The following is a 14,127-nucleotide window of genomic DNA, read 5'->3' on the forward strand; positions in this document are numbered from 1 at the left end:
GATTCTCTTAAGGCATGTGCCCAACAGGCGAAAGTCAATTGCCTTCTAGAGACCGAGGTCCCTGAAGGTAAAAACATCTCATGGTTGTTGAATCTCAGCTAAGGAGAAACAACACTATGTACCGTTGAAGACGAAGGTAGATATTGAATGCAACCTACGTCTTCACATATGAATCGAGAGAAGGATTCTCAAGATTCATAACCTGTGCTTACAAATGACTGAAAACGCTAACCCGCTATTTCATTGCTGTCCGGTGAGAAGTCGTAGTTGCAATGAAAGCGGGGCGTTCTTCAGTAATGAAAACACAGGGGAAAGCCGCCTGAAGAACTGCTTCTCATGGGCTGAACATTTGGAAGTAAGAGCTGTCAGGTCGGAGAGTAGGCGATGTCTTCTGACACATCTCGTAATTCGGTTGAACAATGAACAATTGTACACCTACGAATAAGAGATATTTTGAAGACAAACTCAGATGTCTGCAAAATCATTCGCATTATCGCAGTGCGGGGGGGATGCAGCGGGAGACTTGTACAGGACTTCTGTTACCGTGCGGTAAACAGAAAGATGAAAGAGTCCAAGAGATATCTCTGTTGAAAATTCTCGCAATGTCGAAGGCGATGGAATCTAGCGTCACAGCAGTAGATGGTCCTTCATTATTGCGAGAATCCCCGTTAATCAGAGACCTAAGTCCATGATTGTTGGGCAGAGATACGGTTCGGTAGTCAATCAAAGCAGGGCAGAGAGAGACATACATGACCGTGCATATTGGAGGCCCAGCTGATACTGAGCTGCTATCAGGCAGTTCAATACGCAGTAGTTGAGCCTGAGCTCTCGCTGACTCGTCATCCTGAGTTGCCAGGTAAATCCATTATTCCCATGAAGGAATGCGTTCGGCTAGAACTACCGAGCATAAAAGATATGCTCGAAGCAATTATATTTAGGCGAAACGAATTTCGGTAAATATAAACGTTGAAATGGTGTTGTCATGACAAAACCATAAGTATATAAAATTGAAACTGAAAACTCCTGGGAGGTTGCAGGCAACCCCGAGTTGCAGTTCAATTAGAATACTTCTCTTATAAGTCGCAATCCGTAGATTAACTAGGATATGCGCCTACCCTCGGACAATTCAACTGCTTAGTAGAATCATGTCGCGAGGTTAATATACGTAGTATATTTGTAGGATTCTGAAAACAACGATCTCCGTCCTAAATTCTTTCCTTCAAGAAAACAAAATAAGGATTGGAGATCGACCACCTTCGATCTCTATCAAAGAGAGTGAAGGAGAAGTCTTCCTCGAAGGAAAGCTTCAATGGTGAACAGAATACTAAGACGATAGTTCAAGCCAAACTGGATATTCCCGTCCGATCTTCTCTAGTCCAGGTTGGTCGCCTACTGTGAGATAGTTTCTTCAGCAGCAGTCTTCTTTCCCAATGCTAGAAATTCCAGGAATTCGAGCATAGGCGAGGTTCCCGATTATCGTGTATATCGGGGATTCTCGTCTCGCTCACTTTGGACCGTGGTCTCGCGTAAGTGTTTGGAGATCGTAAAACTCGAACACTGAATGCGTTAGACATTCAGTAGAATTCTAAGCAGTCTGCGAAACCCCCACCGAATTCGTCAAACGATATCGGCTGGTGGTCCTCTCGATTCCCGTAGAAATCGAGAATGGGGCAGGATTCCTCCTCAACGACCGGGGCTTACGTCCCGAACGTGGGATCCTACAGAGAAATCTCTGTAGGATCCCTCCCCTTTCCCTCGTAACCGTAAGGAGAGAGGGAATGGGGGAGGAATTGGATACTCGCTCGCCTTCCCAGTGGAACTAGCAGTTGGAGAAGAGTAGGAACAGCCATCGCCTTGCGGCGATGGCCTCTCAGAGTCTGGGAAAACGTATCGTCAGGAGAAAACGTTTTCCCCGCGGAGGGTTACGAACTCTCACTGTAGGTAAGGGTCTGCCGCCAACTGTGAACGTCGTCTGGGTGGGGCTGATCGACACCTGACAGGAGAGAGCCGATACCGTCCTCCGACTCATTCCAGTCCTCGTCGAGGTCGAAACCTCTCAGGAGGACCGAAGGAGTATTCAAATACGGTGTCCGAAGACACGTAGAAACGCCGCTGTCGCAGTAGAGGAGGTGGAAGTAGCTTGATCGACCGGCCAGAACTGAGAGAGCCTTCTTGTCCGGAGACGAGAGACTCTGGTTCGAGACGAATCGGCAAGTTCCGATCGCGGCAGACCCACCGTCGGTTTGGGTTCCCTCCCGGGCCCCAAAACGACTCGAGCAGAGACGTGGGCTCTGCTGGTGGGAGCGGCAATCCTTCCGCAAGGTCATTATGCTGACGAATCAGCTTAATGACTTCTGCAAATTCCTCTGTATCCCGGGAGTAACGTGTCTTGCGGAGTAGGACCGTCCAGTCCCTCCAACAAGAACCAGATCCCGAGATACTCCTCCTTCAGAAGGAGGAACAGCGGCAGACCCCTGACGGTCGCCTCCAGCTACTTGCGCGTATGTCCTGGTCGGTCCTAGAACCGTGCCTGGTCCATACGGCGTCATAGCGGGCTCGCGAGCGGCGCACCTCTCGCGATCACTCATAGGTACCTCGCTCCTCCCAGGTGTAGCCCGAGGAGGTTGAAGGTACAGGAGAGGCAGACCTGACGCTCCCCCCTAGCTCGCTGGCAGGACCAGCGTGCTTGGAGGGCTGCTGCTGATCGTCCACCCGCAGTGGCGATCGAGCAGCAGGCCTAGCCTTGCCGCTCGCCTGGGGCGAGAGGCTCGGCTGAGAACGTCGACACTGATCTCTAGCGTCAGGCGCTAGCTTGTTGCTGGTTACCGTGTCCTCCGCCCGGTCGATGGGAGTGGCGTCAGGTGACCTGCTAGGCTCGTTGTCGCGGTGAGACCGGCGAGCGTCCTCTCGGCACGTCGAGCCGCTGGTACCAGCCGTGGCTGGTACCGACGACCGCGGGGACCCCTTCCTCGCCTCAACCTGTGGCTGGTCAGCGACCGTCACGTCAACCCGAGCAGCCAGCTGGTCGCTGCGAGAGCGTCCACTGGCCTAGCGAGAGTCGTCTGCACGACACTCGCCAGTCTTCTGCTCCGCGCTTCGGTCTTGGCGGCGAGCGAGCTCGAGTGTCAAGACTTTGGCTGGACGGTCTCCCGCGGGAGACCGTCCACTCGGTACTTCTCGCTAACGAGAAGCCGAGGCGGATCCTGGTTTAGCGGCAGAACCGCTAGAACCAGGCGAGGAAGTGCTAGCCGAAGGTGGTACTCCTCTGGTCCCCGTCTTCTTCTCCTTGGTAGAAGAAAAGATGGGCCCTGTTCCCGAGGGAGCAGGAGGACCAGCAGAAGAGCTCCCCGAATCGCAGGAGCGAGACGGGCCCTTAGAAGGTCCCGAAGGAGCCTTCTTAGGGGGGAAAACCCGGGTTACCAGCTGGTCGCTGCAAGAGCGGCCGCTGGCCTGGCAAGAGTCACCTGAGCGTCTCTCACCAGCCTTCTGCTCCGTGCCGCGTCTTGGCGCCGAGCGAACTCTGGCGCCGAAACTTGGCTGCACGGTCTCCCGAGGGAGAACGTACACTCGGGATCTCTCGCGAACGAGAGACCGAGCCGGAACCTAGCGTAGCGGCATCGCCGCTAGCACCAGGCGAGGAAGTACCAGAGCTAACCGATACTCCTCTGGTCCCCGTCTATCTCTTCCTTACAGAAGGGGAGACGGGCCCCGCTCCCGAAGGAGCAGGAGGACCAGCAGAAGGACCCCCCGTCCCACCGGGGTGGGACGGGCCCTTAGAAGTTCCCGAAGGAGATTCTTAGGGGGAAGGCAGCCTTCTTCTTCTTCGGCTTATGGGCCTTAGAAGTCGAAGGGGAAGAGGCAACCAGCAGACGATGAAGACGAAGATGACAGCTTCCTCTTCTCCTCTTCCTCGTCAGCTCTCGCAGGACAGTCGTCAGGTCCTCCATCCAGGAGGGAGCCGGGGCAGTTGCCGAAGCAACAGGGCCCGACTGCACCTGTCCGGAAGGACCTGGGACTGGGGGAGACACACCGTGGGCAGGACCAGCATGGACAGGCACGGAATCAGGAGCGACAGGAACAGCAACCAGCTCAGGAGCGGCAGGAACAGCGGCAGCGGTAGACCCAGAAGGACAGCCAAGCCAACAGCGGGAATCACATCAGCGGCAGGTACGGCAGGTCCCAGCGATCGCCTCGTAGAATCATCGGCAGCCAGCGGAACCTGGGTCCTGGCGGCCGGTCCAGGGGCGAGCTGCTGGAACAGCGGAAGTCTGGGGCAGGCAACACGAAGAAAACAGGCGGCGGCGGCAACCCCACCTCGGTACGGCTGCGGCCCTAGTAGCGGCAGACGGCGTCATCGACACAGCATGGGGAGTGTAGACCAGGAGGGGGGGGAGCAGCATAAGCGGCGTGGTAGTAGTGGAGACCGCCCCAGACCTCGCTAGACGCTGCAGCAGCCCGTGGATGCTAGGCACGCCCTGCCTCCGCGGTGGTCCATACCTGTCCAAGGTCGTCTCCCACGGATGTAGCACCTGCGGTAACATAGATAGATTAGTAAGAGGGGTTCCCTCACGCACGGGGGGAAGACATGCCCCACCCCGAACGCAAGGAAGACCCCAAATACAAAATACAACGAAGAAGCTGAGCGGGGGGCAGGAAGGAAGACGAAGAATCGGATACCAAGGGAGTCGCGGGAGAGCTTTCCGACGACTTCCTGCAGACCTTCGCTTCCCATACCCCCGCACAGCAGTGAAAAGTAATATGAAAATGAAACAGAATACTGCCCTTGCGATTCACTTCATAGAACTTAAAGGGGAAAAGATCAATTCCCGGGTAAGAACGGAAACTTGATCCAATAATATGATGCTATCATAAAATATATATGAAAATGAAACAGAATACTGCACTTGCGATTTCATTTTCACATAAAAAAATCGTAAGGATCAATTCCCGGGTAAGAACGAAAATTGATCCAAATTAAATTTCATGCAAATAAATAAATGAAAATGAAAAGAATATTGCAATTGCGAATCCACTTTCATTGCATTCTATTATACAAAATTAAAAGGCTCGTGCCGAGCGCAATCACACTCTCGGTAACGAACGCACAGGGCAAAAATATAATGAAAAGAGTACTTACATTTTTCAATTACACACTTTCGCCCAAAAAATACATGACTCGGCGCGAGCGCGCCCGCCCTCGCAACCGAGACATAATTCAAGGGTTCAATCATGAAAAGAGAGGAAATCGCCGCATCTACGGCGATAACTCCATGTTGGTTCATAATTAAGTAATGAAAATGAAAACAGTGTACTTACAGTTTCATTTTCAAGTCAAACAAACCATTAGTAGAAAACACAATAAAAACAAAGCATACGACGATGAAGCGGGCAGAGAGCGATGACGAACACGTCCTTCACACCCGCGGCCGAAAGCAAAAGTGATTTGTTTACCTCCCAGTCACGCGGCGCGCGACTGTCGGACAAGCAGTTAACTACCGTTCTCCCCTTGTTCGAAGCTTACGACCGTTCCAGCTGCCGCTAGCTACTTCCTATTGTTAAAGGACCGAGGGTTTGTATTACGTATCGGAACAAATATGTTTTCAAGGCAGTTTTGAAATCCAATATGGCAGCTATCGTCAGGCTTGCCTGTCTAATCACGGACAATCCACCATCTTTCCCAAGCCTTCCCAGGACTCATTTGAACAATGTTATCGTATATATGTACGTTTATTGATCTTACTCAAGATTGCAGTTGTAATCAGCACAATAAAACAACATTTTGTTGCCTATAATAAAGTATGAAACTTGTTATTCCCGGAGTCATGGTTTGAACTGAATTCATTTTTACCTTGTAATCGGTGGTTTTATCCTTACTGCCATCACAACTGAAACTCAACAGTGCTTATATTTGATTGTAATTATATACATTATTGGTCTTAATCCACTCCAAACTGCACTTGAACTACGTTGCTGTTCCTGGTTCCTAAGCGCTCACTCCATAAACACAGTTACGAGCAGCAGACGACGACACTGTTTATGAGGTGCAAAGCTTTATTCCCTTAATTGTTTACTTTACTCATTATTTAGTTTAACTTTACTTTGTTACTTCAAAATTACCTCGAAAAATTACAGATATTTCTAAAGTAGATACAATTCAATGTTTCTAACCTTGTCATACATCTGGCTGCCGAAAACCATCGCGGAGCAGACGACGGATAGTGGATTATAATTTTTTTTTTCTTTTTGCTAGCACTTTTCATTAAGTCTATATTAGTATTTTGATTTTTTAAATAACTGTATGCCAGAAATAAATGTAACCCTTAATGTTTGCATGCTAAGAATGGCAAAATCATCATTGCCACATTAATGGAGCTTCACACATACGCCGATGTATTATTATAAACTGTTTCCATGAATTCTAGTTGTCATATTAATGCAATATATGGAAAAATTGCTTTAATATTTATGTATATATACTTCCAATACATAGGCTAATTTCACCAATTTCCACGTTTTGTTAAGTCTTATACCCAGTTTAGAGGGTGAACACGTACCAATAGGCAACAGAGAGAAGGGAAGGCGATTGAAGGAAGAAGGACAGGGGTGGAGGTGGGGGGGAGAGGGTAGGTGGAGCTTTTTACTCCTATGTTTGTATCCATTTCTGGATAATGAAGTTTTTGTCTCTTGGTACAAGGAAAAGTGTCGTTATTCTTTACGATTAGTGATTCACGATACCCTTGTAAATTACGGCACTGGGTGTAATACACTATAGCAAAATCTCGTTCTGATACAAGTGTTCGTTACAGAAATATTGCCAAAAAACGTGCTTGCACTGTCTCTGAAACCCATAGTAGGTATGCTGCTTAGTTGTCAATCAAGTTTTTTGTAATCAAGTATTTTTTACAAGCTAGCTACCTATTGTATAGGTAAATTTGTATTTTTCTCAATCAAAACATATGCTCCTCAATGCTAACTTTCCTCTTTTAACGACTTTCTGGTCATTGCAAATTCGGCCCCATTAATTTTTTATCGTGCAAAAAGAGACAGAGGCCCAGGGAGCGAAAGCGATTGAGTCTGCATGAATAACTGGTAAACTGTTCTGCAAGAAAGTTGAGTATAGCAATTCATTTACAATAAGTACGAAAGTCAAGATGTCGTGACGTCATAATACAGGACTTAAAAAAACGTTCTAATTCCCAAAAATTATTACTTAAATTTGAATCAGGAATCGAGTTACTTTTTCAATAACGAATATTTTCAATTTAATCATCATAAATATGTAAAATATTGATGTTTTACTATTTTTTTAAATAATTATCTAGTGCATGCTTTGTCGTCTTCTTCTACCAAAACAGTAGTTTCCTTAAAAACGTCGTGGCCAGGACCGTTTTCCGATTGTTGTGATGAAAGTGCCCCAGCGTCTATGGGTACAAGTGGTGTGCGGATTTATCACAAGAAATGGGAAGTTTGTTGACACAAGCGACACCGCAAACACTGAGATGGCGTCAATCTTCTAAGTTATTTAACCATAGGTAAAAATTTTGAAAGCGTTTTGGTGAAGTTTGCATTGCGTTGGCCACCCTTTTCATTACCCTCAGTTTAAAGCTTTAAATTTGGCCGTAATTTCTAACTTTGGAGAAAATACTTACTTCGAAAGGAGAGTAGAGGTCTTTAGCTGCATCTCTCACCAACAACAAGTCGCGGCAGATGACCATCTCCGGTGTCAAGACGCGTTATATAAGAACTTTTTTAGAGGGTGTCCAGCCGTGACCGTCAGTGTGTTGGCCAGTCCATGCGGTTGTTTACCTTAAATAGGTACCTGTTACCTTGTAGTAGCTAGGTAGCTAGGGCTACCTAGAATGGCACCCAAAAACCCTAACTTGTTACCTAGGGTAAAAAAACCGCATGGTACAGGGGTGGACCATGTACGATCAATGTGTACAACCCCATGAAAAGTACATTAGCTAGTATAACGCGTCCTGACACTGGAGTAGAGGTCTTTAGCTCCGTTTCTCACCAACAAGAAGTCGCGTCTGATGCTCATCTCCGATGTCAGGACGCATTATAATGTACTTTTTTTGGGGTTGTACACATTGATCGTACATGGTCCACCCCTGTACCATGCAGTTTTTTACCCTACTACCTAGTAGGTATACTACCTAGCTACCTAGGTATATTAAAAGCCTAATGTAGCGAGGGGTCACAGCTTGCTAGGAGGGGGGGTGTCGTCTGTAGGGCAAAGCCCCAATCCCTGGCCAGGTTAGGGGACAGCATCCAAGGTTAGAATAAGTAAATGTAAGTCTGATTAGGTCATATACTATTCTCTCAAAAACTGCCTACCTACCCTTCTTACTAAGATACCTATAGGTAGTATATGTTGGCCAAGCTTAATACACTAAGAATAAAATATTGTCAAACCTAAGCTAAAAATATGCAATAGCCTAGGTACTACTAAGTTTAATCTCACCATAATCAGGGTTTGGCTGGACGGTCTTAATTCTAATGTAATTTCTAAAATTTGTTACGGACGGATGTTCTTGAGCCATGATCGAAACCCGTTATCAGCAAAGTCCTCAGCGACGATGTGGCAGGGCTTCGAGAGCTGTCAGTGCCGGCAAGGAATAATAATCAGTTAATAAACTTCAGATGTTGAGACAAGTGCCACACTGCATCTGCCAAGATAAAAGTAGAACTCATTCACGTTCGCGCGCTTGAACCCTTGGGGGGATCCTTTTGGGTTTGGGGTGTTGTTGGGGAGAGGAGGATGATGACATTGGACTGTTCTCTAGGCTACAAAAACTTCAAGAACTAAATTCGTCATCATTCTTCCATAATAATATTGTTTTTCATCACAAATGTTATATAACCTCATTAAAAAATATAAATAAAAATAAATACAAAAATAATATATATTAGCCAGCTTTCTTGGAAAATACCAAAACCAACACAATAATCGTATCGACAAAAACTTGTAAATATTCTAACAGAGCGTTTAATGACATTTAACGGGGAGTGGAATTTCATGGTTGCGATGCAAGATTAACAATAGACCTTCAGAAGTCAAGACGTAATTAGTTCTCTCTCTCTCTCTCTCTCTCTCTCTCTCTCTCCTGGCCAATTACGGGCACAGCTAATACAAAACAATGCCAATTACGGGCACAGCTAATACAAAACAATGCCAATTACGGGCACAGCTAATACAAAACAATGCCAATTACGGCACAGCTAATACAAAACAATGAAAACAAAAATTAAGACTACGTATAAAGACTAAGGCCAGTGCCATGACATTATTTTGTCCGTGGCTATTAAATAAAATGCAAGGCACGTACCGAATTCTGGTCGATGCTGTAGTGTAAAGAATAAAGACCGGCTAATTATATAGAAAGATGTGTTGAAAGGTTAACAAGTGTGCAAAGAAGAAGAAGATGATGAAAGTTAGAATCAGGAGCCATAAGGAGAGAGGGAGAGCCTATCATGCAGTTGGCCAGTTAAATAACTTACAGGTTGTTAGTATCTTACTGAATAAAGAGAACTTAACTGAAAAATCCTGAAGTCCTGAAGTTACACTTTTTAAAAAGAAATAAGGTGACAATTTACTGTAGAATAACAACCTGTGATGCACATCTTGTGAGAAAACAATAGTTATATTTGTATTTCAGTTTCTTTTATATAAGCCTAATTATTGTTAGTAGTCCTTTCTTTCTTCTAATTCTAATAAGCTGTTGACTTCTAATATTGCTCTTGGAGAGTAGGATTATATTCAATAAACGAACTTTTTCAGCACCCAAAAAAACTTTCAGATAAAAGAAAACAAAAATTCATTTCTCAGCCTAAGGAATGGTTAATTCCAGTCAACTCTCTCTCTCTCTCTCTCTCTCTCTCTCTCTCTCTCTCTCTCGTGTACCCACTTCTGTAAGCCCGTCCATGAGAGCAAATTCCAAATCTCTACAGATCTAATGGTGTGAAAACTGATGATAAATATAAAGATTTCTCTTGGTAAAAGTATGTAACTGGAGACAAGAATGTACGATAACGTGGGATTTTTGGCAGCTGTTTCCAATGAATCTGGGCAATGGGGTTATTGATATATGGTGAGTCTGACATTGACTGCTCAGTTACAGTGAGTAGAGAGAGGGGATGGTGCGAAAGGCGCCTTCAATGGCAGCATTCTATTTGCTTCTTACTTCAAGCAGACAGAAGCTCTTCAACGGCTGTCTCGCTTTCGGAAATGCGAAAATCTCATGGGGAAACGTACGAAATATCACCGGGTGTTTCCACTGTTTTGGAAACCAACGACTTGAAAATGGTCTCGGAATGGACAGAAAATGTAGTTTTCCTCAAAGAATATCCAACAGTTATCTCCATAGATCGTCAGCTCTGCTTAAGAAAAGAGACAACATCCCTAGGAAATGCGACGTCCTCATTGTAGGCGGAGGTGCTATGGGGTCCTCCATCGCCTACCACCTGAAGAAAGAGGCGGGAAACAAAGTCAGCGTTGTCGTGGTTGAAGCTGATAATACGGTAGGTTGGTTTGTTGTATACATAACTTGTGCACATACCGTGAACAGTAATGCGAGAAGGAGTCATTGAAATATATACGTATCTTATATATATATATATATATATATATTATATATATATATATATATATATATATATTAGTATATCCAGTATTATAATATAATATTGTTACATATATATATATATATGACTGGTAACAATATTCCGTTATAACAGAATTCCATCTAATAAAAGGAGCCCATCAAAACACCTAAATATAGAGAGAGGAATACTATATTTCAGAGACTGCTGTCTCCCTCTTCAGGTAGATGAATGAGGAAAGTTACAGAAAAGGTGGTATATATACCAAGAGGTTCATCCACAGGTAAGCCAGTTTAGGTCACTCCCGCAAAATCTTCCTTTAATCTTCTTAAGCGTCGGTTGAATGAAAACCTTGTCGATGATTAATTGGCCAAGACAAAAAGAGCATTGAACTTTTAGAGAAATTTAATGTAATTAACCCTAAACTACCCTACTTTTATGGCCTTCTCGAAACTCACAAAGACAACCTTCTACCCAGACCCATCGTTTCATGTGCCGGAGCTTTCAATTACAAAATTTCTAAATGGTTAGCTGGCCTCCTTTCCCCTTTTTCAGGCACTTTTTCTCCCAGTCACATTAAACATTCGGAAGATTTTTGTCACAAATTCACAGAGAAGCACATATACCACTTCACAACATAAAACTTTTAAGCCTTGACGTAGACTCCCTATTCACAAAAGTACCAGTACAGGACGTTCTTCAGTTTTTGAGGGAAAAATTATCCCCTTATTCAGATCATTTCCCATTGGCGCTAGACAAAATAATAAAGTTAGTTGAATTATGTGTATCTAATAACGTATTTTCATTCGGGGAATCATTCTATAAGAAAAAATTCGGGTGTAGTATGGGTAGTAGTCCTTTAAGTCATGTTTTAGCCAATCTGTACATGGAATACTTTGAAACTACAGTAATAAATGCAATAAAACCCAAAAACATGCTGTGGATGAGATATGTAGATGATATTCTAACATTTTGGGATAATAAATGGGGCAATTTTAATCAATTCTTTTCAAAATTTAATGGATTAGTGCCCAGCATTAAATTTAAAGTTGAATGGGAAACAGACAACAAAATTCCTTTTCTTGATGTTTTAATAATCAGAGACACAACACAAAACAAATTTACCATATACAGAAAACCAACGTTCTCACTTTCCTCCATTCACTACTTCAGCTATAATGACATTCCTATCAAGATACGCGTAGCCAGCAACCTATTCTTAAGAGCCTTACGAATTTGTTCTCCAGATTTCCTGGAAAAAGAATTTGAACTAATCCGTAAGCAACTTTCGTCTTTTAGGTATCCTGACTATATAATTGAGAAACCAATTCACAAAGCAAACATAATTTTCCACTGACCCCTCAAGACAAGACCAGAGACACACCCAACAATAAAATAAAAATTCCACACCTGGACAGGATTAAGATGGTGACCCAGACCCTCGGAAAATCTAAACCTTTTGCATTTACCCAAATACCTTAGCCAAATCCCTGATTAACGTCCAGCAAAAGACATCCCCAAGGACACAGGCGTTTACAAAATCCCATGCCTGGACTGTAACCAATCTTACATCAGATTTACAGGAAAATCACTTCCCCAGAGATTAATACAGCACAAACGGTCAGTTAGGTATGGACAACAGAACTCAGCTATTTTCAACCATATAAATAAACATAACCATAGTATAAACTGGAATTTGTCACATATGATTTATAGCAGCAACTGCCGGTACAAGAGTCAAATGATGGAATCAGCCTTGATTAAAGAGAGACAGGTAATGAATATCTCAAAGGGAGCATGGGACACAGATGTCATCAACAAGGTTTTCATTCAACCGACGCTTAGGAAGATTAAAGGAAGATTATCAGTGGGAGTGACCTAAATTGGCTTACCTGTGGATGGACCTCTTGGTATATACCACCTTTTCTGTAACTTTTCTCATTCATCTACCTGAAGAGGGAGACAGCAATCTCTGAAATATAGTATTTCTCTCTCTATATTTTGGTGTTTTTATGGGCTCCTTTTATTATACATACATATATATATATATATATATATATATATATATATATATATATATATATATATATATATATATATATATATATATATATATATTACGGCTAGAGAACTCTTTTTCATAAGCCTATAAGGCTAGGTAAATGACCCATTTTATAGTATTTTCAGACCTTGTCGTTTTGGCAGGGCAAGTGAGAAGTATGGCTGCCAAATCAAACTTTCTCAATCAGTTTATGTAATACTTGAGAGCACTACTGACCCCGAAAAATGCTAAAATAATATTTGACATTAAATTTATTCTATTAAAACCTTTCATAACATTTTACACGAGTAACGACGTAAAGATTGCTTCTCCTTGAACGTGGCACAGATTTTGAGCTACTTGCCAGTTCCCATGAAGTCCAAGCTGAGCTGCCCTTGGGACATGTAGAGGTCGAATTCGGATTTGGAAAAATTACGAGCATGGGAATAAAAAATTTCTGTTAATTAAAATAAATGATTGTGTAGAGTATTTTAAAGTACAAATCAGGTAGTGTGTGAAGTGTGAGTATTTCTATTTGCGTAAAAGTATATATATATATATATATATATATATATATATATATATATATATATATATATATATATATATATCAGTTGGTGCAAGGTGAAGGACAATCCTTCATTCCCATTATATATACTTTTATTGTCACGACGTTTCCAGACATAAAAGTCCCATTATCAAGCTAAAAAAAGATAAAACAAAAGTTAAAATCACAAACTCGGAATGCAAATTAAAAGTTTAAAAGTTTACAAATATAAAAAAAAACAAGTACATAAGTAGGGAGGAGTCAATCCCATAAGGTGCTGAAAGCACAGACCGAGTGACAATTCGGGCCGGGTCAGCTTCGACTTGAACTCACGGGTCACGAGAGATACAGAGGTGTTGAGGAAGACTGGGTGTTTAACTGCGGAACGAGTTGTTTAATGAATAATGATTCTAAAATAGTTAAATGCTGTTCGTTAGGGGATTGGCCTATAATTTTAAAATCTTTGTAATTCATGTCATGTTTACATTTATTTGTATGTTCGCGTATACATGAAAACTCAGGATTGGTTAATTTGACAACTGTTCTTTAACTAACGCCTCGATGAGAGTCTAATCTCACTTTGAGTAACCTCCGTGTGGAGCCGACGTACTTCCCTAGATTACATCTAGGGCAGTTAAATAGATTTACGACTCCTGAGGTCATCAGTGGATCGAGTTTCTCCTTGTGTTTAAACAAAGATCTGATATTCATTGGGTTGCAAGGTATTAGTCTTAATTCAATTGCAGGAAAAACTTTCTATTAACAGTTTTAATTCACGGTAGAAATGTTTGTTATGAATAAATGGGACACTTGCATATAATCGTAATTTTGGCACTGATGGTATTTTAATTTTAGGATGGAAGATATTGTTCAAGAATTTGTACAGGTGTTTATAAAAAAGTTTCGATGGAAAGCAATTGTCAGTGAAATATTG

General features: G+C 43.1%; 1 protein-coding gene across 2 annotated transcripts in view; it reads left to right on the forward strand.

Moving 5' to 3' along the window:
* Positions 1–10,112: 10,112 nt before the first annotated feature.
* The window catches only part of LOC135224460 (FAD-dependent oxidoreductase domain-containing protein 1-like), a 30,130-nt gene continuing 26,115 nt past the window's right edge, over positions 10,113–14,127 (forward strand). For both annotated transcript variants that reach the window (XM_064263459.1, XM_064263458.1), the window contains exon 1: positions 10,113–10,524. In XM_064263459.1, coding sequence (XP_064119529.1) covers positions 10,141–10,524 — 384 coding nt within the window. In that variant the 5' untranslated portion in view covers positions 10,113–10,140. The remainder of the gene's footprint in view (positions 10,525–14,127) is intronic.

This window comes from Macrobrachium nipponense, chromosome 12, assembly GCF_015104395.2.
Source record: "Macrobrachium nipponense isolate FS-2020 chromosome 12, ASM1510439v2, whole genome shotgun sequence".
In the NCBI taxonomy this organism is placed as follows: Eukaryota; Metazoa; Arthropoda; class Malacostraca; order Decapoda; family Palaemonidae; genus Macrobrachium; species Macrobrachium nipponense.